Here is a 23,907-nt window from a genome sequence, read left to right as displayed (position 1 = left end):
ATAGAGCTGAAACCCTGTTGAAATGAGGAATTGCAATCCTGATGTTCAGAGGTAGCAGCTCTCAACTTCCTTTTTGTCTTTCTCAAGGCCCACCCACAACATAAAGAAGCCTTCCTTATATTCCCAAAGGATGTCCCCAATCAATCAAAGTATTAAAATTTAGTCATTCAAGAGGACTAGTATTAGTAAGAGTTTTTCCCCCTTATATTTGAATGTGGCAGGACAGCCATTGAAATTCGTGTAGCTTTGAGTTGGAATATGGCTTTTTTCCCTTGTTGTCTTAGCCTTTTGGCTAAGGCACTGGCCTATGCATTAGACCAATATTTTCCAGACTTTTCAAGAGTAAAGATCACTTTGAAAGGGGGTAAAATTTGAGGATTTGCAGATGACAGTGGTTATACTGGTCCTCAGTGGCCCCTGATTGGGAAAACATATCCTGACAACAAGCTTTCGTATTTACTTCTGGACTAGGTACACTAGTTGATCAGTCAGGAGACAGTGCTTGATCCTCATCTTAATTGTTTTCTCTTTGCCGTAACTCTCCATGCCAATGGCACTGATGACGTGAACTCTAGAAAGTCATTCTGATCCCTCTTCTTTATTTAGAAATTTTGTATTTTTTATTTTGGAAGTACTTGGATAAAGGGTAGGAAAGTCGTCTCGAAGCAGCTGGAGAAATTGAAAGCAAAGAGTTATCGACTGTAATGGACTAATCACTGTAATGGTTCTATTTTTTGTTTGTTTTTTACAAAAAGTAAATCTATGCGTTTAAGAAGGCTTTGGGATAGAAAACTCCCCAGTGGCAAGGCGCTGATGCTCTGGTCTTCTGGGATAAATTGTCTGAAATCCCAGAGAGTTCTGAGCTCTGTGTAGGTGGCTCCTGGCTCCCCTAGGTCAGGGTACCTGGTGTGGGGCATCTTCTCTGTGCTAATGTGCTCCTTAGATGAGCTGTTTCTTCTTGCCTTAGGGCAGAAACAGAGTATTTTGTTGCATTAACTCTTAGAAACGTCAAATGAGTGTCTTAGTGGTTTTCTTTTAAGAGATATTGCATTTTCTCACTTGACTCGCATAATCCTGGAGCTCCTTTATCCAAATTAATTTCAGTTTGAGAGGCCATTCACTTTTTTTTAAAAACCTTCCATTTTCACCTCTTTGATAAAGGAACTCTTTTAAAACACTACCAGATCAATCTCTTTGTCCTTGTTTAGTTTGCTTGCATGTGGTGAAATATATTGGAGTCAAGAAACCATTGCAATAGACAAGGTTAGAAGTAACGAAAGTTGGATGGAACTGGGAACCAATAGAAGGTCACAGATGTGCAGCCGGGCAGCCAATGGGGGCCCTGTCCTCACCACGTGGAAAGACTGCCTTGCTGAAGGAGAGGCAGCAGCTAATTCAGAAGTAGAACTGGCAGCGATTCACAGCAGATTGGATTTTGAGAGAGAGGAAGGGGATGATTCTGAGATGTTGAGTCAAGATGACTGGAAGAATGTGGAGGCTGATGCTTGAAAAAAATTCTTTTTAAAATAATGCATTTGGACCACTGCACAACAAGACTGGGAGTTGAATTTGAGATGTGTCCTGGCCTACCACCTTGCCTCTTGATCCATTCCTGTTTTGAGTATTTTATCTGTGAATTAATATATTACTTGCAATTGCTTCCTTTTATTGCTAAGGAGTTTAGGTTGGTATTTTAAGTAGAAACAAGACCATAATTATACCTGGTCTGTTGCCATCCTGCTTAGGACTACCGTTTTGCTTAAAACCATAACTGGATTAGGTATTGCTGTGATTTATAGTTCATGGTATGAAGCCATTTAAATACTTAATAGTATATTTGAAATGAAAGGAATAGAAATTAAAGACTGAACCACTTACCAAGAAATAACAGGTCAGATTGATTTATGTCTGCAGAACTTAGTAGAGACTTGTTCTTTTCTTCAAAATTGGCTTTGTTTCATTTACCATTTAAGTGGGGTGAATTGTTATACAAAGGTGTATGAGTCAGGTTACAGTAGCATTCTTCTGAGAAGATCTTTACAGGAACAGTCATTATGTGGCTATCTGCTTCGTACCTGCCAATATGGTGGTAAATCCAGAAGGAGTCAGTAAAACAGGCTTTGTGTTCATAAACTTTCACTTTTTCCTTTCTTTCACCTATTTATTTTCAACTTTCATGACTTATGATATACAAAATGGCATGACCATCCTTTACTCCCAATGCATTTTTAATCTGGATCATATTTTGTCACAATTTATAAAATGTAGGTAATAAAAAAGATTATTACGTGAGAACTGGCTTTACAAATTATAATTGCCATGGAAATATTAGCTATCATTATTTTGACTTATCAATTGTGTAGTCTTAGCAAAATTATTTCATGTGTTAGGAGTTCTCATTTCAAGTGAGCAAAATCCAATTCAAACTAGCTTGAGGAGTGAGGGGGAAGAATAAATTTTGGTGGAAGATGCTTGAGTGTCTTGGCTAACTGCAAACATGGCAGGGGTGCAGCCAGACCTCAGTGACTGCGGGCCCAAGGAATCAGAGCCTCTCAGGACCCCAGCCTTGCCTCTGCTTCTCTTTGTGCCTCTGCTGGCTCTTTGAGCCAGCTTCATGCTCTCTGTAAACCTGCATTTTCCCTAGGGTAGGACGCAGGGCTGGCAACAGCTGCCAAGCTTCACTTCCTGTGACATTTTTCCAGTTAGAAAATATTAGAGAAGGACTCTGACTGGCTCAACTTTGGTCAAGGATACATCCCTGAACCAACTGGCTATTGTTATGAGGCAGTCACATTACGTTGGTGATCCTGGGGGCTTACCCTGTGTGGGGGGCTGTTCAGAGAAGAGGGCAGCATTGTGAGCCATATACTCTCATTGATGTCTGCTATACCTGATGTCTCTAAACTTCCATTTCCTCAGTTATAAATGGCATAGTGATTCCTACCTTGCTGGATTGAGGTAGTGATCAGAGATTATTCTTCACCTACAGCAGGTGCTCTGTCAAGAGTCATCATCATTGTTATTTCCAATTGGCTCTATCGAGTTTCCTCTAGTATATTTTTCTGCTCTGAAGCTAAGTAGAGCAAATACCTTAACATTTCATTATTTTGCTTCTAAATCTATCTTTACCCCTTACTTCTTAAACGTAAATTTCTTTCTCATAGCCAGCACCTGAAAATCAGTTAACATTTCTACTATAAAACCAAAAGAAGAGAGTCTGAGTTTTGAAAACATCTCTGTGGATGCCTATGTCTTACTTACGCTTCTTTACCTTATTAAGAATGTCAAGTTTTGGAGAGCAGAGACACTGTATCCTTGGGTCTCCTAAAATATCAAGTGTATAGCTTCTAGCATATAGCAGAGACTCAAAATTCCTTAAATGAATGAATATTCTTCGTTTTTTTTTTTTTAATTGCTACATCACTTTTTTTTGGTAAAAATTTTAACTGGTCTTCTCTTAAAATATACTTTAAAAAAAGAACAAATGTAGTGTTTAACTTGCATAGTATCAAATTAGAGGCAAACAATTTTTAAATTAAAACTTGGATGTATAAATTACTGGAATAGACTTTATCTTATAGTTGGGTGGGTCTAAATAGTCCATTCATCTTGCTATGTCTTTGATAGTCACACCAAAGAGCAGAATCTCATTCTACGAGAGCATTCCTGAAGAGTGGGCTCTGCTTCCAAACTAGCCTAGCATTTTTGTAGTAAATTAAAAAAAAACTAACTTCATAATAACCTTTATAATTGCCACTTCAAAATGAGAATTTGGAATGGCATCAAACCATTAATCAGTAGAAAGAGAGTAGATTTCAAAAAGGTAATTATACCAAATTTAACATTTTTTGAAATATCTTCTGTTAAATGCTCCCTCTTCCCTGCTCTCATTTGCAAGCAATGAGGATAATGCAGGTAGCTTGAATCTGGAATTGGAGTACCTCTCTCTTCCACAGATTGGCTTAATACTTCTGATGATGGGTGACTTTTGTCCTTTATCTTGCACAGAAAAAGCAGCCACATTCATTTCAAAGCCCAGAAGTAAATTATTAGCCTAGTTTAACTCATCTCAAAGAGGCATGTTATGACTTTTCCACCTTCCTGGATGGTTAGACTGTAATTCTCGGTTGTTTAAAAAGGTGTTTGAATGTATTTTGTTAAGAGGCTCAAATAAATGGCTATTTTTCTCACATTTTTGCTTGCTTTTTCAAGTATTAGAATAGTTTCCAGCTCTGACAGTTTGCCTTATGCTAACTGGAGTCAATTTTTTTTTAGGATGAAGAGTTTTGGATGATTTACACTTGACTGTGTAAATGTAGCCCAGCAAGTTATATGATATGAAAAGAATTACTTAAGGGTAAAAAGGAATTGTTTAACTACTAAGAAAATGATAGGTTATTATAGATTGGTTTGAGAGTATTGTCGTTTAGGTGCTGTTCCTACGAATTGGAGCTCTGCTGGTCTGGAGATTTAGTATCTAATAATAATGGTGGTTAATGTTTAATGAGTACTTGCCCTGCACCAGGCTCCATGTTACAAGTTTCCTTTTTGTGATGAGGAAGATCGGCCTTGAGCTGACATCCATTGCCAATCTTTCTCTTTTTGCTGAGGAAGATTAGCTCTGAGCTAACATCTGTGTCCATCTTCCTCTATTTTGTATATGAGATGCTGCCACAGCATGGCTTGATGAGCAGTGTGTAGGTCCATGCACAGAATCCAGGCCTGTGAACCCCGGCCCTCTGAAGAGGAGCATGCGGACTTAACCACTACACCACTGGGCTGGCCCCTATGTTATGAGTTTTATATGCATCATCTCATTTAATCCTCACAAAATTCTAGGAAGTCAGCACTATAATTATTTTCATTTTATAGATGAGGAAACTGAGGCATATGAGAAACAAAAGCAGTGTTGAAACCAGCTAGTTGGACTGCAGAACGCATTGTGTTCCATCAATCATTGTGTTCTATTGTCTCCCTTAAGGGAGGGAATGCTTCTAAAAGGGACACTGGAAGTGAGGACTGATACCTGACCATAGCTGGCTCCTTGTCTCTCTAGGTTTACAGGCAAGAAAAGGGTGGCACACAGTTGGCTGGGGTTAATCCTGCTTACCAAGGGGAAAAGGGGTTGTTACCATGCATTGGGCCAAACCCCGACACTGTGTGTGCCTCCCTATATTCTATTAGGTGTAGGATAAAGGTTAATGATGACTCTGCCCTCTATACGGAGAGGAGCCCAAGGCCCCTCAGGAATAAAGGTTGGAGTCAGTGGAAAGCAAGGGGTGCCTGGTCCACCTGGGCCAGAAGGAGAGTCACAGATACTCAGGATAGCTTTGTGGCAGGAGCAGAAACAGACTGGGGCCTCTGCCTGTGGTTTCTGTGTCTGCTACTTGTTCTTTGCTGGAGTACCTGAAAATTGAAAAAAATTCCTCACACTCAGCCTTTTCCCTGTTCCTTACAAAAGAAATATGGTAGTTTTCTCTTGATGAACAAAGTTCTGTTGGTTAAGTTTATTGTTTAGTCCGTGCGTTGCAGACTAGAGAGAAAATAACTACTGGATGGGGAGGCAGCAGAACCAGAAAAGAAATGAAGATTGTTGATGCCGGGCTGGTGTTTGTTAGAAATTTGTAAAATATTTTTTCTTTTTTTGATTATTAAACAAACAAACAAATACAAATGGTTAAATGTTAAATAGTACAAGATGGTACATGATGAAAAGTTAAGGTCTTCCTTTGGTCCTATACCAAAATCCATATTTCCTTTCTTGATAGGTAAACACTAGTAACACTTTCTTCCAAAAATTACATATGTATACATACACATACACTTATACACACATTTGTGTATTTTGGTAACATAAGTGGCATTGTACTCTACACATTATTCTGTGCCTAGCTTTTCTCACAGAATAATGTATATTGGAAATTTTTCCATATCAGTACATACAGGTCTCACTCGTTTTTTCTAATGGCTGTATTTTATTTCATAGGAATACCTTCCATCGGCACAAAGTGTTATGGTTGACCAAGCATTCACATATATTATCTCTCTGGGCCTCAAGAAGCCACTAGGGTAGGTATCAAAGGCCAGAGGGGTTGCCTGGTTCATCCAGGATCATATGTAGCCTGTGACTCAAAAGGGAGTGCTGTGCTCCTAGCACTGTGAAATTCCCTAAATATGCCCTATTCCTCCCGTTTAATGCAGTGACCACATGTGGAGGTAAATTCTTTGGAAGCATTAAAAGTTCACCAATCTGGAACCCCAAGAAGCCAGATGAAACGGAAATATGGACCTGGGGAAAGTGAGAAAAGAGAATAATCCAAGTTGAGAACTAGAATAGGCCCTAGTGATCAATAGATTCTTCCCTTTTCTTGTACAGGCGAGGATCTGGGGCCAAGAGATCAGAGAGCTTGTTTGGGACACACAGTTAGGTCATTGTGTTTCCTGAGGCTGGTTCTGGAGAGGGGAAGAAAAGGAGATTCGGTTTTTCCAGGTTCTCTTGTTCCCATCAGCTAGAATGGGGTGTGGACAGCATAGAGACTGAGAAGCCCAAACACTCTTGAGAAATGAGAGAACTCCTTTCCAAGTGCTGTGCAGTGGCTCGTCTGAGAACTCTCCCTACAGGGCAGCATGACCACATAGACTTGAGCTGTCCGGATGCCCAGGCAGTGTGGATTTTAATACCACTTCTGCTTCCCATTCCTTCACTTACCGAGCGTCTAATATTCACACAGCTCTTTGCCAGGGTGCACGGCTACTGCAGCCTATGTCAAAGAAACGATCCCCAACCATATCTATATGGACTATAAAGTGCATGAGATTAGCTATGCTACTTTGGGTTAAATTTACCATGCATATAAAACATTTCTCCTTATGAATAAGTTTGGTTTTGTCTTATCAAACAACCATCTTGTGAAGGTTCATTGGCAATTCAATGAATGAAAACCAGCATTCGTTTATTTCTACTTGTTAGGAGAAATTGTAATTCTAGCCGAGAAGGTGGACTAGTAGTTATTTCTAAGTCTGACGGTCTTTTGGTTTATTTCCTTATTTTCAAAATGGACTTAAATTGAAGAAAAAAGAAAAGAAATAACTGAACTTATTTGTTAAAATGTGCTAGAGGAGCTCTCTGACTATGGAATCAGAAGCTCCCGACTCGTCTTTCATTACTTTTATCACGATGCCTGAGAGGAACATCGCCCAGGGAGTTAATTTTGGAGGGTTCCAGATGGCTGAAACCCCTTATTTAGCAGTTAGGTGGTCAAAAGTCTACAAGGAACCACTCAGCTGTGGCAGCTGGAGACATTCATACAGTCATGCGTCGCTTAACAACGGGATCGTTTCTGAGAAATGCATCATTAGGCAATTTTGTCATTGTGTGAACATCATAGAGTGTACTCACACAAACCTAGATGGTATAGCCTACTACACACCTAGGTTATGTGGCACTAATCTTGTGGGACCACCATCATATATGCGATCCACTGACTGAAACATTGTTACGCGTGCATGACTGTTCCCCACCACACCAGATCTTAGTAAACACAGTCTTTCCCTTCTTTCCTTGAGTACTGCAATGACCCAGAAATGGGAGGGCGGGACAATGTACTTATTAGTGGTTCTAGGAATCCAGGCAGAAAGCACAGCTCTGCTCAGGGTGTCTGAGGTGTGCCCTCTTGCTCTGATTGCCGGACCATTTTCCTCTTCCTTGCCTCTTCAGCTTTGGACAAGGATAGTTTGAAATTGTTTCTACTGCTTTTGGACACCGCTGTTGGGACTTTAGATAAGTCCAAGTAGGAAGAAAGTTTGGAGAACTCTCCGGAAACAATTGAACAGAGCACAGGAGGGGGGTCTAGAGGTGAACCGATTGCTGCCTGGTGTTGACCTAATCGCACCGATTGTCACATTGTTCTCCTCTTCGATGCTTATCTGTTGTCCAAGAAAGAGCAATTTCAGAAAGTCTTTTTCTGGGCTATGGAACAGCGCTTGCTTATTTGTTGAGCCCTAAGAGGCATTATTGAAAGCGATTCATTGTCTCTGGGGTATTATAATGAGATGGTGGTCACTGATTTCGTTATGTTTTCCTTTATTGCAGCTGTTGGTTTGATCCCGTGCCAGGTGTTTAAAACAATTGTGGTTTTGCAGATGGTAAGCAAGGCCGGACAAGAGGAGGGATCTCTTGCCTGGCCAAAATTTTAGCAGACTGGGGTCTGAAGAGGGCAAATCGATGGAGGATTTACTCTTTACTTCATTTTCATTTAGAAAAAGAAAATTTCCGGGACAATTATCTTCCCTAGAATTCCACTAAAATTTTTTTCCTTTCAAAATATACTTAGATGCAAATAGTATTTTTGTTTCACTTAAAAAATAAAGGTCAAATGCCAATTGAAGGTCACTGATAAGATATACCAGAATTGACTAGCTGTAAAACTATAGTTTGACATGCATTATTAAGGCATGCCGTTTTTATTTGCGTGCCATTACATACAGATGTGGTTGTGAAATAGTTCAAATCATGGCACACCGAATGTCCTCCCTGGATTTTTAGGAATGTGTTCATGGAGACGGCCAAATTCTACTTCATTTTGTTTGGCTCATTATACTGGCTGTAAATCAGAAAATATTCACGTTAATATCTGAGTCAAAATTTATTTCGAAACGTAAGACTGCAGTTGCTCTTTCACAGAATATAAATTTCTCATTTATTTCCTCAATACCTTGCTTTCTACTTTCTCTTTCTCTCTTTGTTTTATGCTGGAGTGTGCTGAAAGGTTTTCCAGAAGTTTTCATAATATGTGTCATAATCTACTGATGAATCTGTTTCCTGTGATTAATCTGTCACATCTTTACCTATGAGAGTGTTAGGAATCACAGATTCTGGAAGTAATTTTATTGCTGCTTCTGAAATGCTCTCCCAATGATATAATATAGTAATTAGGGAATTCTGTTTTGATTATAGTTTAAAGTATAACAATATTTAGGCATTCTGATTTGATAGTTATCAAGTCCTTTCCATTTCACCAACCCTACTGTGATGTTTCTGGAGGAGCAAGGGCTTGTGAATGAGACAGACCTGGATTTTAATCATGGCTCTGCCATCTAGTAGCCGAGTGACCTAGAGCAAGTTAGTTAATCTCTTGGGGTCTCAGCTTTTGCTTCTATAACATGGGAATTACAATAGTCTGACCTGTCAGTTGTGATGTTTAGATGAGATAAAAGGCTCAAGTCACCTAGCATGGTGACTGATCCATGAGGAGCACATGGCCAATACTGCTAGCCTGTCCTTGGGCCCAGTTGCACAGAAGGAAATCTGAAGAGGCCAACTTAAGATGCACATTTTTTTTTTTTCTTGTGGACAATTGGCCCTGAGCTAACATCTGCCAGTCCTCCTCTTTTTGCTGAGGAAGACTGGCTCTGGGCTAACATCCGTGCCCATCTTCCTCCACTTTATATGGGACGCCGCCATAGCATGGCTTGACAAGCAGTGCGTCAGTGCGCACCCAGGATCCGAAACAGCGAACCCCGGGCAGCTGCAGCGGAGCATGCGCACTTAACCACTTGCGCCACTGGGCCGGCCCTAAGATGCACATCTTTGATTCCTTTTCCTGCCCTGTCTCATGTAGATGCTCTCTACACCTCCAAATACATTTTTAAAGAATTGTGGTAAAATATACATAACATACAATTTACCATTTTCATCATTTTTAAGTGTACAGTTCAATGGCATTAAGTACATTCACATTGTTGTGCAACCATCACCACTATTCATCTCCAGAACTTTTTCATCATCCCAAATGGAAACTCTGTACTCATTGAACAATAATTCCCCATTTCCCCTCCCAACAACTCCTGGTAACTCCTCTTCAACTTCCTGTCTCTATGAATTTGGCTACTCTAGGTACTTCATATAAGTGGAATCATTCAATATTTGTCCTTTTGTGTTTGGCTTATTTCACTTAGCATAATGTCTTCAAGGTCCATCCATGTATTAGCATGTATCAGAATTTCATTCCTTTTTAAGTCGGCCCTCCATATCCGTAGGTTCCACGTCCATGGATTCAGCCAACTGCAATTGAAAGGCCTATGATGGTTGCGTCTGTACTGAATATGTACAGATCTTTTTTTCCTTGTCATTATTCTCTAAACAATACTGTATAACAACTACTTACATAGCATTTACATTGTATTAGGTATTACAAGTAATCTAGAAATGATTTAAAGTATACAGGAGGATGTGTGTGGGTTATGTGCAAATATTATGCCATTTTATATGAGGGACTTAAACATCCTCAGATTTTGGTATCCTCAGGGGCCCTGGAACCTATCCCCCCCGGATGCCAAGAGACTACTGTATATGTCACACTTTGTTTACCCATTTATCTATCAGTGATGGACATTTGGGTTGTTTCCACCTGTTGGCTATTGTGAATAATGCTGCTATGAACATGGATGTACAAATATCTGTTTGAGTCTGTGTTTTCAGTTGTTTTGGGCAGATACCCAGAAGTGGCATTTTTGGATCATATGAGCTCCAACTTCCTTTTGACGTGCCTCCTAAGCGTCAGTACTACATTCACAATAACCTGTTAGGTAGTTGCTTGTTGGTGTGCTACTGAAATCTCAGATACAAGCTGTTTAAAATTGTTCCACACCTCTTCTTCACACCCTCCTCCCAAATGAGACCCTCTTTTAGATTACTGATAAGAACAATTTTCAAGATGCCCTGGCACAAACCACCAGAATCTTTGACTTCCTCCTCCTCCTCTTCTAGCCCTAAGAATTTGGCAAAGCTAATTCAAGCTTCTTCACATCTTCTCTCTGCCTCGCCTACTTTACTACTCAGAGATGATAGTGCATTTTCCCTTGGCATGACTTTGAATACTTTTAATCTTTCATTTTTTAATGAAAATCATATGCTCCCAGTTTCACTAAAAAATCTTTTAAACTCTTGTTTCTACAACAAATTCCTTGCCAGTATTCCTTGTCTTTTTGCTAGTGGGCCCAACAACATCACAGTTTGGATGGACTCTTCGTTTCTTCCTGGCAACTCCCAGAACGCTTTTTTCGTTTGGTCACAGTAAATGAATGTGTGTGGTACTACCAAGATAAAGGATCACTCATGAGTCAGGGTTGGAGTAGTAATGCAGGAAGCAATAATGGAGTAATAAAGTAATAAAAGAGCAATAAATAAATAAAGGAGTAATAATGGAGATAATGCTGGAAGTCAATATTTTCCTCGGAGTGTAAGGGAGGGCAAGACTTCTCTTCTGTGCAATCATATCCAGGAGGGTTTGACCATTCATTTCATCCCTGTAGTCTAAGTCAGACTTTATTGCCTAAAGAATTCAATATTGGTTTGACCTTAGTCAGTATTTATCTTGCGTATATAACATATATATGTTAACTAGAAGTTGATAACATTGGCTCTATTGATTCCTCACTTTTTACTTTCTTATGCATGAGCTTCCTAAGAAGCAGAACACCCAGTGGCCAACCAGTTGCAGAGAATCCTACTGTTATTGACTCTGGAAAGTAAATACAGTTCCTGAGTGAAGATCTTGCCCTTTGGGGAAGTTGGGCCTTCCATGTACGAAGGTTGTTAGAACAAGTAAGAGTTTGACCTCTGGAATGAGGGAGACCTTGATTCAAAACCTGTCTCTCATGCTTGCTTACTGTGTGGCTTTGGAGCAAGCTTTATAACTTTTATCGTAGTTTTGCATCTGTAAAATGGAGATTAATATAATTCCTTCCTCATCAAGTTGCTGAGGAATTAAATGAAATAATCCACGTTAACACAGTGCCTAGCACATCATGTTCAGTATCAGTTTTCTTAGTAGAGAGAATGTTGGTCAGATAATCTCATGCAATTGCCTCCCAGACAGGAATTGAGCACAAGTGTGAAATGAACAAGCTGAGGAGGAAAATCAGGCGGAAGCTCCCACTCAGGTGGGGAGTAATTGCTAGTTTATAGGACAGTGCTTTGAAAATTGATGAGCAACCTCTTATTATTTTCCCAATGCTAAGGTTCAAAACTTAGGTTTTGACATATTTCTGGACTTGAACACCTACGGAAAAATATACCCTTTCACTGATAAAACTAAAAAGTCATAGGTTTCCTTTTGGCCAAATATGTGTAGGGTCTTGTCATTCTATATCAAATTTAATGCTGTATTTAACACTCTCTATATACCTATTGATACTTAGAAGTAGAAAGAAATACTGATTTTGACATCTTATTTGGTACCCTAAGCAAACTATTTGTGTACAGCTCCTGGATACTTCAAATTCTAATAAACACGAGTTAATTTTATGCAAATATTCAAGGAGAGCCTTTAATAAAAAGACTGTAAATGTAGTCAAGCTTTATAGATGTTAGCTAAATTTATGGATCGATCAGATATAAAAGGATAGAACTTTGAAAATAAAATGTTATTTTGTTGGAATCCTCCAATGAGACTTTTAGATAGGATTAGCTGAGATTAGCTTTTATTTGATTTATGGGTGCTTAAACATTGGAGAGTTAATTTATCTTTGAGAATTCATTTTCATTTCCATGCCTTAAAAATATGAGCAGTTAGCTAAATGCTCATATGTGTTGATAAGAAACATTAAGTGTTTATTTCTTACTGGTGCAAAATCTTTTCTAGTTTTCATACTTGGCTTTTTGCCTAACCTCATAAAAGTCTGCTTAATTTTAATGCATTTTCTTTTCCAGAATACTGTGTATATTTTTATTGAGCTCATTTATAAAAAAATCATAAAATATGAGTTGATGTCATATATTGAAGGTTTCTGGTTATGAATTAAATCTGTGTGTGTGCTCCTTTTAAGCTTTGAAATGTGTCAGTTAGAGAGAGAAATAGTTGGAAACGACAGTGCAAGTACAACTTCTGATTCCACAAAGTTAGAAAGTAGTAAAAAAAAGAAAAAAATAACTATATTACACATTTATGTCACAGAACTGCATTATTGAGGCAAATCGATGTTCAGATTTATGTAATGTGATTGACGCAAAGAGTTTTAATATCTCTGTATTCAATTATCAAGCTACTTTGTACTTTAGCTTCAGTTACTGAACAGTCCATATATTCTCTGTGTAGGAAACCCTTCAATCAAGCTGTGCCTCCTCCCCTACTAATACTTTGTTGTTCATAATTCATTTATAGGAATGTTAATTTTCTATGGAAAATAATAAAATGGACCCATTATATTTATACTTGTTCTTTGGTGATGGTGGTGAGGGGGCAGATGAATTGAGGAAGTTGTTAATCACCTTGTAGGGTTGAACTTCAAACAAGCCATAAAGTAGAAATTCAAAAGGAATTAGAATGCTCAATAAAAATAAATTATTAGTAAAATGAACCATATTAAAATGCATATATAAAATGTTAGAGAAAAAGATAACGTTTTAATTCAGGAAACATTTGTATAAAGAACGAGCCTTGAAATAATTAGAATATGCTGAGTTTTATTTGGGGGTAATCATAAAATCCACTGATATTAGAAAACCAGCAAGGCATCAGAATGGAAATAGTAGTGGAGATAATTCATGGGTAATACAAGGTCTTATTTCTCACTTCTTGGCCCGTTGTATCTGTGAAGAGCTGCTCCTTTATGCTGATGTATGGCCCCACCCGGTGTTGAAGAGCAGACTCGTCTCCCTCTGCTGGTTTCATGCTCTTTGAGACACCCTGGGGACCAAGTCTTGCTCTTGTGGACCTGAGTTTTGGGGTCTTGAGGTGTAGCTGCCATTGCTTTGCTCAGGATCATCATCTTCTCAGTTATTACTTCCTTTATAGAACTCCAGTCTGCCCTCTCAGGAAGCTTGTTCTCCGCAGATAAGATTGGGGGCGGAGGGCAACATAGGTCTCCAGCACCTCCATTTTGTTGAGATAACAAATACTTGTTGAGCTCCACTGTGTGCTTGAGAATGTGCTGGGCACAGGATAAATGGTGGTAAATGAGACAGATATAGTCTATCCCTTGTCAAGCCTAAAGTGACCTGGGGATTGAGACAAGCAGTTCAAGTCCAACATAGTAAGTGCTAAGACAGGACAAAAGCTAGGCATCGTTGGAGGGGCAGAAAGGAGTTCCCAGAGGAACTGATACCTTGACTGACACATCTGAAAGATGAGTAGGAGTCAGTTGGGCCAAGTGTAGGGAAAGTGTGTTCCTTCAAGAAGGAAGGGCATGTGCAAACTTCTCGATGTGTAAGAAGCATGGGGTATTTGAACAGAAAGACTGGCTAGAACTTGGATGGGACTTAGAGAGCGGTGGGAGATGAGACTATGAAAGGAGGTAAGGGCTGATCAAGAACCTCTTGTTAAGCTGTCTTAAGGCATTTAGATTTTATCCTTAGTGCTTTGAGGAGCATCAGAATATTAAAGCAGGATAGCAGCAAGGTGGCATTTGATTTTAGAAAAATCCCTCTGGCAACCTGGCGGAGAATGATTGGCAGGGGAAGACTGGCGGCAGAGGTGGCTTAGTGGGCCGATGCATTAATCCGGGTGGAGATGGTGTGGGCTATGGTAGTGACGGTGAGCCCAGGGGGAATTGATTTTGCCTTGAAAAAGAATTTTAAAATAATTGATTTGATCTGCGTGTGCATGTTTTTTTTGGGATTTGAGTGAGGAAGAGGGTGGAGTCTAGAATAACACCCACGTCTCAGGCTTCATGGTGTGGTAGTGAAGAGGAACAGATCGGAGAGGAAAGAAGATGGTCACTTATATTTGGGACACATCCATCTTCAAGAGTCTGTGAGATAGCCAAGTCTAAATGGACTGTGGGCAGGTGGGCATATGGATGTGAAGCCCAATAAAGAGATTTCGTCTGCGGTGACTGCCAGAATGTACTGAGGGGAAAATATGACAAGAAGAAAGATTCTAAAATAAGACGCAAAGGTAAAACAAAAAGTCAAGAGGAAGAATCCCAGTGAAACACGGAGAAAATCTCTGCGTGAGCCTTTCTGTTGCTTCAGGAGCCGAGGGTGGAGCCTGCTAATTCCTGCTCACAGATGCCTCCTCTCCCCACTCTTCCTGTTTCTAGCTTCTGTTTCACTCACCTCCTCTCCTCTCCACTTCCTATTACTGAAACCCTGCATTCTCCCAAAGCCTTTATTTTTATTTTTTGGTGGGCCAGAAAATGGTGATTATTTCTCCAGACCTTTACCTGAACCTCACATCTCGGCGTGGGCCTTCTGCCCTTCATCCAAGCCTGTGCAAAAGGAACTTTTGGGTTGACCTGGTCACAGGTATACAGAGGTCATTAGTCTCTTCAGTAAAAAGACTGTACCTTTCATTAATATAATTGGCTTGAGTTGTTTTTTTAAAAGTTAACTCTGCTTCAACAGGATATTCTCATGCATTGTTTTCACAAGACCAAATAATAAAATTTAAAAAGAAGTTTCTTCTTAAAGAAACTTAAATCAGTTGCTTTAGTAACTCAGCTTTGCTAAGTGATACTCATTAGGGAACAGAAAACTACTTTGTTTTTTCCTTCTAAAACAAGTTGAAGACTTACAAATAGTTGTTAATGGTGTTTGGTTAAGAAAAATTTAATTGTATATATCAAAATATGTACGGATTGATTTTTTCCTGTTGCCAATTTATCAATTCTGAATTTTAATGTAGTTTGGGCAGGAGAAAACCCGCTTTGTCACAAAAGGTTTCCATTATGAACGTGATTCCACTGGGCATCTATTTTCATTCTCGTTAAGGGATGAATTCAATTGCACAAATCCAGCGTATTTTATGTGTTAAACATGTTCGTTCAGGAAGTTCACTTGGTTCTATAAAGATACACATCTACACTAGATGACCAAGCCAAACATAATATTTAGCCAATTGACCTTTGATCCAATTTAGTTCTCCCATCTTCTGGCTTGCAAAACAACTGGCTTTGGGGGGAAAAAGTGGATCAAAGTAATTTTTGGTTTGAATAATTATTGACAGTTTTCTTCTGAGACTTAATATAAACTCATTCTTTTAGAGTTAAAATAAATCATATTTACTGCATAAACATTATAGGAGACCAAACACTAAAATTTCTTTGAGATGTCAGAAGAATATACCTTTTGCTTAGAATTAACATCTGCCCAGGTAAATTTTGTTTCTGGTTCCATTATTTCCTCAATTTGTCCTTATCAATAAAGACAATTCTAAAAACAATAACTATGCCTGGATGTTTGAGGCAGTGTGTGGTCTCTTACTCAAGTTACGAGTTTATACTTCTGCTGACTAGTTTGCTGGTTCCTATTATGCAATAGAAGAATGCAGATGTTAATTTCATCTGAAGCCTGTTGATACAGTGACTTTTATAATGTAAATTTAAAGATGGAGAACCAAGTTTTATGAGACCAACATTTCTGATCAAGTCCTCACTCCACCCTATTCTAATTGGAACTGACCCTTAAGTTGAATAAAGACTAAAGAGTTCTGTAGTTCAAACATTTCACTACATGTTGCATCTTGCCCTTAGTAAATGAGAAAATGGAAACTTAAGCAGAGAATCTGAATTAGAGAGTGGAATATGTACTTAAATATATATACTTTTTCTTTTTGAGAATAGGAAACATGTTTTAAAATAGTACATAGCGAGCCAGCCCTGATGGCCTAGTGGTTAAAGTTCGGCATGTTCTGCTTCAGCGGCCCATGTTCGGTTCCTGGTCGTGGAACCACACCACTCATCTGTCAGTAGCCATGCTGGGGTGGCAGCTCACATAGAAGAACTAGAAGGACTTATAACTAGAATATGCAATTATATACTGAGGCTTTGGGGAGTAGGAAAAAAAAGAGAGAGAGAGAGAGGAAGATTGGCAACAGATGTTAGCTCGGGGTAAATCTTTCCCTGAAAAAAAAAAAAAAGTTTAAAATAGTACATCGGTTTAGGCTAAATTTAGGTCATTTTCCCAAGAGGTGTAAGAATTTAGACTATATAAAAACATGCCAATACTTATTAATTTGTGAAGTTTAATATTCTGCACACTGTAAACCAGACTTCTTTTGGTGGATAAAGAAATGGAGGTGACTTCTAAATATTAAAGCAGAAACTTCATGTAGGCAATTAGACATATGTACCAAGAGCTCAGAGAAGAAGGTTGGGCTGGAAGTATAAATTTATAAGCTGTCTGCATTTAGTAGCAATGGAAACCATAGGCATGAAATAGATTTTCTTGTGGGAGAATTTGGAGTCATAAGAAGAGAAGAGGGCCTGACATTGAGCCTCTGCGGCTCTGGTTTCATGTGGGATGGAGTGAACGTTCAAACAACACTGGGAAGCCACAGCCTGAGAGATAGGGGGAGCACTGGGAGAGTTTTGTTTATGGAAGCCAAGGGAAAAGCATGGTTTCAAGAGGAAGGGAGAAATTGTCGGATGCTTCTGTTAGGTCAAGCATGATGTGGACTGAAAATCTCTGTTGATTTCAGCAATGAGTCATTGATGACATCAAGAAAGCGCTTTTGCGGGGCAGCTAAGGTGGTGTAGGTTGAGACATGCAGAAGAGGTGAGGAGACCTCAAGTGTAGACATCTCTGAGGAATGGAGCTGAGAAGGTGGGGCAGGATAGAAGATGGAGTTCAAGAATGATGTGAGGTCAAAGGAGACCTTTTTGTGACACAGACTTGCATATGATCAAGGTGGATGAGAAAGAAATATTTGAGTGAGAGGGATTCAATCAACAAGAGGGAAAAGAAAAAGGATTAATAATAAAATAACAACAACAACTAATATTTGTTGAGTGCTCACCACCTCCAGGGCACTGTGTTAAGTCCCTTGACATGTATTCTTACATTTAATTCTTAGTAATGTGCTGTAGTGGATGCCATTATTTTCTCTAGGTTAGAGAGGGAAAAAGTTAGAGATGTTAACTTACTTCCTCAGTGTCCTCTAGCTAGTAAGTGATGGACTAACTTACTAACTTAAGGACTGAACTTCACCTTGCCCCAGCCCACCACCCCTGACTTGAAATTAAGTGTTCCGGGCTGCATTTGAATACCTATTTAAAGATTCTTTAAATTATATTTTAAGAAAGCCCACTTCAAAACACTCTGAAAGTTCTAGCAGTTTTATTCTGACAACCATTTTAGCTAGTGGCCTGAGTCAAAAAAAAAAGAAAAAAGTCTTATCTGCAGAGAAAACTTAACCTTGTGAGTATATATAAAACATCGTGCCCCAAAATATATGCGGTATGAACTGAAGGCGATTTGCCCAAAGAACTCCCAAAGCAATTGGCTGAGGCAGAGATTAAGTCCAGGAGAGTTTTTTTTATACATCGAGAAGGACAGAAAAAGGATTTGTGAGTTGAGGTAGCAACATAGTAAGGCCAAGTATGTGATATGAACACATCCTCCAGTCTCCCTGTAGATTCTGACTGGCTACGTTTCCTGAAATGATATTAATTATGTCCTCTTCCTTTTAACAGGACATAATGACTACATGTGTCCGGCTACCAACCAGTGCACGATTGATAAAAACAGGAGGAAAAGCTGTCAAGCCTGCCGGCTACGCAAGTGCTACGAAGTAGGAATGATGAAAGGGGGTAGGTACCTTCGACGCAGGGCGCCCCCTGCAGTGGATATTCATATCTACCACCCACTGCTGGCTGTTTCTATTCCAACAACCACGGGACTTCAGTGTTTTCTCTTCTAATTAATTTTTCCTATTCTTATGTTTCTTTGCAACCAAAGTATTTTTAGAATACATTTTATTTAAAAAAAAAAGGAAGCGGCTGGAACTGGAAATTCTAACATGCCATTTTGTGGTTTATATTTTAAATGTAAATAATTATATTTTAAGTCAAAGGTGTGTGGGAGGTGGTGGTGATGGAAGGAAAGGAAGACTGCGCAGTGAATTGTTCTAGAAATATTTTTCAATCACTGTTTATATTGCTAAGGCAATGGTATCTGAGAATCAACTGTCCCTAAATTGAGACTTGGAAATGTGAAAGCCAAATAGCTAATTTATAATCTTTCAATCTCTTAACATCCCCGAGGGAATTTGAATTGCAATCAAAAGGCAGCTTTCTCCTTTGGAGGTTGAGTTAACCAGAAACTCCCATAACCTCAGTGTCTAGAAAGATGCTGGGAACATTGAAATGATGACTGAGCACTAATGAATCACAAGGCGCTCAGGATTTGTGCCTCTGGTGCTTGTGTCTTTGTGACTGTGGGTGTGTGGATGTGTGGTTTTCTGTCCCCTCATGTATCTGGTCTTGCAGTTTTCTTATACAGGAATCTGGTGTCTGGTTCTGGGGATATTGGGTGCTCCATAAATGTTGTTGCCTCATTGATCTCCTTGTATTCTGTGAATGTAGTCTTGAGGAACACTGCTTCTAGTCTTGCATAGCCTTCAAAATTCTGGAAGAGAACAAATAGGAAATGCGTAATTAAAATGAAGTCACAGGTGCATTCAGCATTTTGGGTGATACAAAGGGGAGGGATGGCCCTATGATTGTGCTGCCTGCTGATCGTAACGGGAAAAAGCTTTCTGAAGGAGGCAAGGCTTGGGATGAGTTAAAGAGAACAAAGTTGCAATGAAAAAGAATAGTGAATGTGCAGCTAGAGGGCAGCTAACCTTTAACTCGTTAATACTTGGACATAGGAGAAGCAGAGGAAACACCAAGAATGGAGATCAGGATGAAGACATGCCCGATTGTTATGAAGCTTACAGTCAAAGATTCCTTAGTTCCATGGTCATAAACAAGCCTGCCAGGTTGAGATTTTTGAATACAGCATTTGGAATAAATTCCCTTGATGAAAAGATGAAATGTTGAATTTACGCATTGTGTGAGCTGTGACTATATGTCTTGAATGTCTGAAAAAGCAGCTCTAATTCAAAGGATAATTAATTCCAAGAATTTAGCAGCCATGTTCAGAAAATGACACTTTGAATCATAAATGGATTAAATATTTAAGGAATTCATCTTTCCTTGTACTCTTGGAGAATTAGTCAGGCTTAATTAAACTCACAAAAAGCTTCTTAAGGTAACTTGATAAGTGACAGGAATATAACAACTACATGTAAAAAGTTTAATTTGAAACAGTGAAGTCCAAGTTTAATATTCTTCTTTGGTGATTGTAGGTAGATTAAGCCAGCCTTTTACATTTTCTCTGAAAGCTGAAATAATCAACATGTAAATATGTCCAAAGGATTTTTTTGAGGGTACCCATACACTGACCCCACTTCATAAAAACAATTCTGTTTTTTCTAATTAATATCCAGACACAGTCTGGTTGCATGAATATAAATTATGCATACTTGTTTTTAATCTAACAAAAATTTTACTATGCAAAGACATAACAAAAGCCTTCCCACTGTTTTCAAATAGGACTGTAGATAATTTGACTGCACAGAGCCGGTCTGTGTGTGCATGTGTATACTTGTACATGTATATTTGTGACTGTAAAATATATATCTGTATTAATTTGCTGCTGCATTATTCTGCCATAACAAAGTCTACAGACTGGGTGGCTTAAACAACAGAAATTAATTTTCTCACTGTTCTGGAAGCTAAAAGTCCAAGAGCAAGGTGCTGGAAAATTCGGTTTGTGGTGAGACCTCTCTTGCAGGCTTCCTTCTTGCTGTGTCCTCACGTGACGTTTTGTCTGTTGGCGAGGACAGAGAGGGAGCTTTCTCTGGTGTGTGTCTCTCTTCTTATAAGGACATAGGTGCTATCGGGTTAGATCCCCACCCTTATGACCTCATTTAACCTTAATTCCGTCCATAAAGCCCTGTCTCCAAATACAGTCACATTACAGGTTAGGGCTTCAACATATGCATTTTGGTGGGACATAGTTCAGACTATAACAGCTGTCGTAACAAAATACCATAGACTGGGGGACTTAAAAACAGAAATTCATTTTCTCACAGTCCTGGAGGCTGGAAGTCTGAGATCAAGGTGTCAGCAGGTTTGGTCTCATCTGAAGCCTTTCTCCCTGGCTTACAGATAGCCACCTTCTCACTGGGTCCTCATATGGTCTTGTCTCTGTGCATGTGCATTCTTGGTGTTGTTTCCTCTTCTTCTAAGAACACCAGTCATGTTGAATTAGGGCCCCACATTTATGACCTCGTTGAAGCTTTATTACCTCTTTAAAGACCCTATGTCCAAATATAGTCACATTCTAAGGCTTGGGACTTCAACATGAATGTTGCGAGGGACGCAATTCAGTAACTAACAATACCTCGTAGAGCTTCCTCAGTGGTTCTTCAGTGTCTGTCTACATATAATGAAAACATATGTCTTTATGGCAGTCTATATACGTGTATAAATTTTACGCCAAGCTTTAAAGTTGTAAAACTATAGTCAGTGAGAACATCTTATTTTAATTATATGTATAAAGTGTTTGCTATAAAGCGATATAATTTATTGTATTTTCCTCAACGTGGGATACCGCACGTAACCTCATGACACCTTGTCTAACAACTCCCCAAATCCCACAGAATAAAGACAATTTACAACTGGAGGTACAATTATCACTAGCTATAAAATTTGAAATTACTTGTAAAGAATGGCTATGACTGAACAAATCTTTACAACATTTTCCTACTGGTTTCACGAGAATCCAGTTTCTTACCCAGGCTGGACAGCAATTAGAATATTGAATCTCCACATATGAAATACAATGTTTAGTTTCAGATAAAAGAGAGAGAGAGAGAGAGAACCACACACTTACCCTCTACTTTTATAGCAAGGCTGAATAAATTTATTGAAGTGTTCTAAAGATCCAAAAGAGTGCATGGTTTATCTACAGGAAGAAATTATTTTAATCTGTTGTGATGCCTACTATATTCTGAAAATCCCAACATCATTATGAGAGTTGGTTCTGAGCCAAGGTAATTCAGTGAGATGCAGGATTTAAGATGTGCGTGAGGGGAGGCATTTTCCCATCTTTGTGTTTATGCTGGTCTCTCTGCCTAGGTTGCATTTTCTTCCTCATCTGTCTCCCTCCCCTTCAGCCTTAGATGGCAGATTAAATGCCCCTTCTTCAGGGAGGCCTTCCTGTTGCCTCGCACTAGGTTAGTTCCCTGTGTTATCTACTGGTCGTAGCAAACAACTCTTCTCTGAGCTCTTGTTACTGTTATTGTTAGCTGTTCAGCATTTGTCCATAAACTCCATGATGGCAGGTCTCTCTGTCCTCTTGGCTGATCTAGCACTAAGCAAGTTACAAAACAAGTGTTCAAGAAATTTTTTTCCATGAATAATGAATTGACTCAATTCATTGAAATAGTTACTTGTTTAGGGCTTCTTACATGTGAGCTATTATGGAGAGAGCAAATGTGAATAAGACCCTAGAATCTTCCATCAATGTCCTTATAGTACAAAGAGGATATTTGCCTATGAAGTGGCGAATAAAAATCTAGAAGACGAGTTGAGACTGGGTTGGAAGATGAAGATGAGAATGGAAGACCAGTGGACAATGAAAGTTCAGAGCTTTAGCCAAACACTCCTGCGTTTAGTCCAACCTAGAATATTACTCAGACCATCTGACTTCCAAGGTGTATATTGTTATCCAAGAATATGGCATTCTAGTTGGTTTGGTGGAAAGGGGAAGACTTCAGAGATGGAATTCCTGGTCCAAATACTAGCTCCTCTGCAGACTTGCTGAGCAATCCTGTTACGGTCACTTTTATGAGCTTCCGTACCCTCAGATATAAAATAAAAATAAATGATTTCTACTTAAGTTTGTTGTGAAGATCACAATTTATAATGTGTGAATTTAAAGTACCATACAAGTGTTAGCTATTATATATTTTCTATCTTAAAAATAATTCCCGTCTTAGTTAAGTACTCAGCACTGCTTTTTTTTTGTTTTTTAGTTGGAAGAAAGAGAATAGCAATTTCACCTCTTGTACAAGGTGTAAATATCTAATTCCTTTGTGGGGAATAAAAACCTGTCTCAGACATATCTGCTTGTTTTTCTTTTTGGTGTCATATGCTGGATATAGCTGCATGATGAATGAGATTTGTTGTTTATCATTTTATGATGCTAGAGATTTACACAAATGTGTTAAAATTCTTTCCTCACAATAGACTCAGGACTGTGTTGATGGCGAGGTTTTCATTTTTCAGATAAGGAAATTGACACATGGAAATTAATTGATGTGCTGGACTCATGCACTGCCCATCCTGGTTGTGTTTCCTCGTAACACATTAAGAAGAAATTTGAGATAAAGTAATAATCATCAACAAGTCTTTATTTTGATGGCAATATTGCAGTTTAATTTTGAGAAATATTCCAAAACAATAAACAAACTAAAAAAAATTAAGGGTACAATTTTAAAGTGAGAAAATAAGATATTAATAATATAAATTGGGAAATGTATGTTATATGTCCAGAATAACTCAGAAGCCCAATGAAGAATTGGAAAATAAAATATTTCCTTGTTGCCTAAGTTTAAAATTTATCATCATGAGTTAGTATAATTTGTTTATTGATGGGATGAGCCCCCAGTCCAGAAAATTAGGTCTCCTTTAACCTATATTCGCTGTCTTTTACCAAAAGTAATCAACGGATTATTAATGTTAATGATGGCAGAACCAAATCAATGAATTAAAAATGTAAATGTCAATTTCTTTCTTGAGATTGTCCAACAATTCTTATGAGAATTGTAGCTGCATGGGAATCCAAGCTTTTTCAGAAGGCAGGGTTGGGAGTTCATGTTTAGGATTTGATTTAAGAAAAATGTTAAAGAAAAGCTGGCTGCTCTGGACCAAAGAGATTCTGGTTGTTTTAAGCAGCGACCTATATATTTATGATATTAAAACATGTTATTTTACTGATTCATATTATATATATTTAATTTATCCAAAATTTTACCCATATTATCATTTTTCATTTGCAAATAAGTCTACTGAATCAAGTCATTGAATCTTATAGGACCTTAAAGATGAACAAATCCGATCTTTTGCAACTTT

At 38.6% G+C, this 23,907-nt stretch overlaps 1 protein-coding gene across 2 annotated transcripts in view; it reads left to right on the top strand.

Moving 5' to 3' along the window:
- The window catches only part of ESR1 (estrogen receptor 1), a 253,330-nt gene that overhangs the window by 44,257 nt on the left and 185,166 nt on the right, over positions 1-23,907 (top strand). For both annotated transcript variants that reach the window (XM_058534133.1, XM_058534134.1), the window contains exon 3: positions 18,415-18,531. In XM_058534133.1, the coding sequence (XP_058390116.1) occupies positions 18,415-18,531 (117 nt within the window). The remainder of the gene's footprint in view (positions 1-18,414; positions 18,532-23,907) is intronic.

This window comes from Diceros bicornis, chromosome 39, assembly GCF_020826845.1.
Source record: "Diceros bicornis minor isolate mBicDic1 chromosome 39, mDicBic1.mat.cur, whole genome shotgun sequence".
In the NCBI taxonomy this organism is placed as follows: domain Eukaryota; kingdom Metazoa; phylum Chordata; class Mammalia; order Perissodactyla; family Rhinocerotidae; genus Diceros; species Diceros bicornis.
This window is presented reverse-complemented; position numbering and strand designations above follow the sequence as displayed.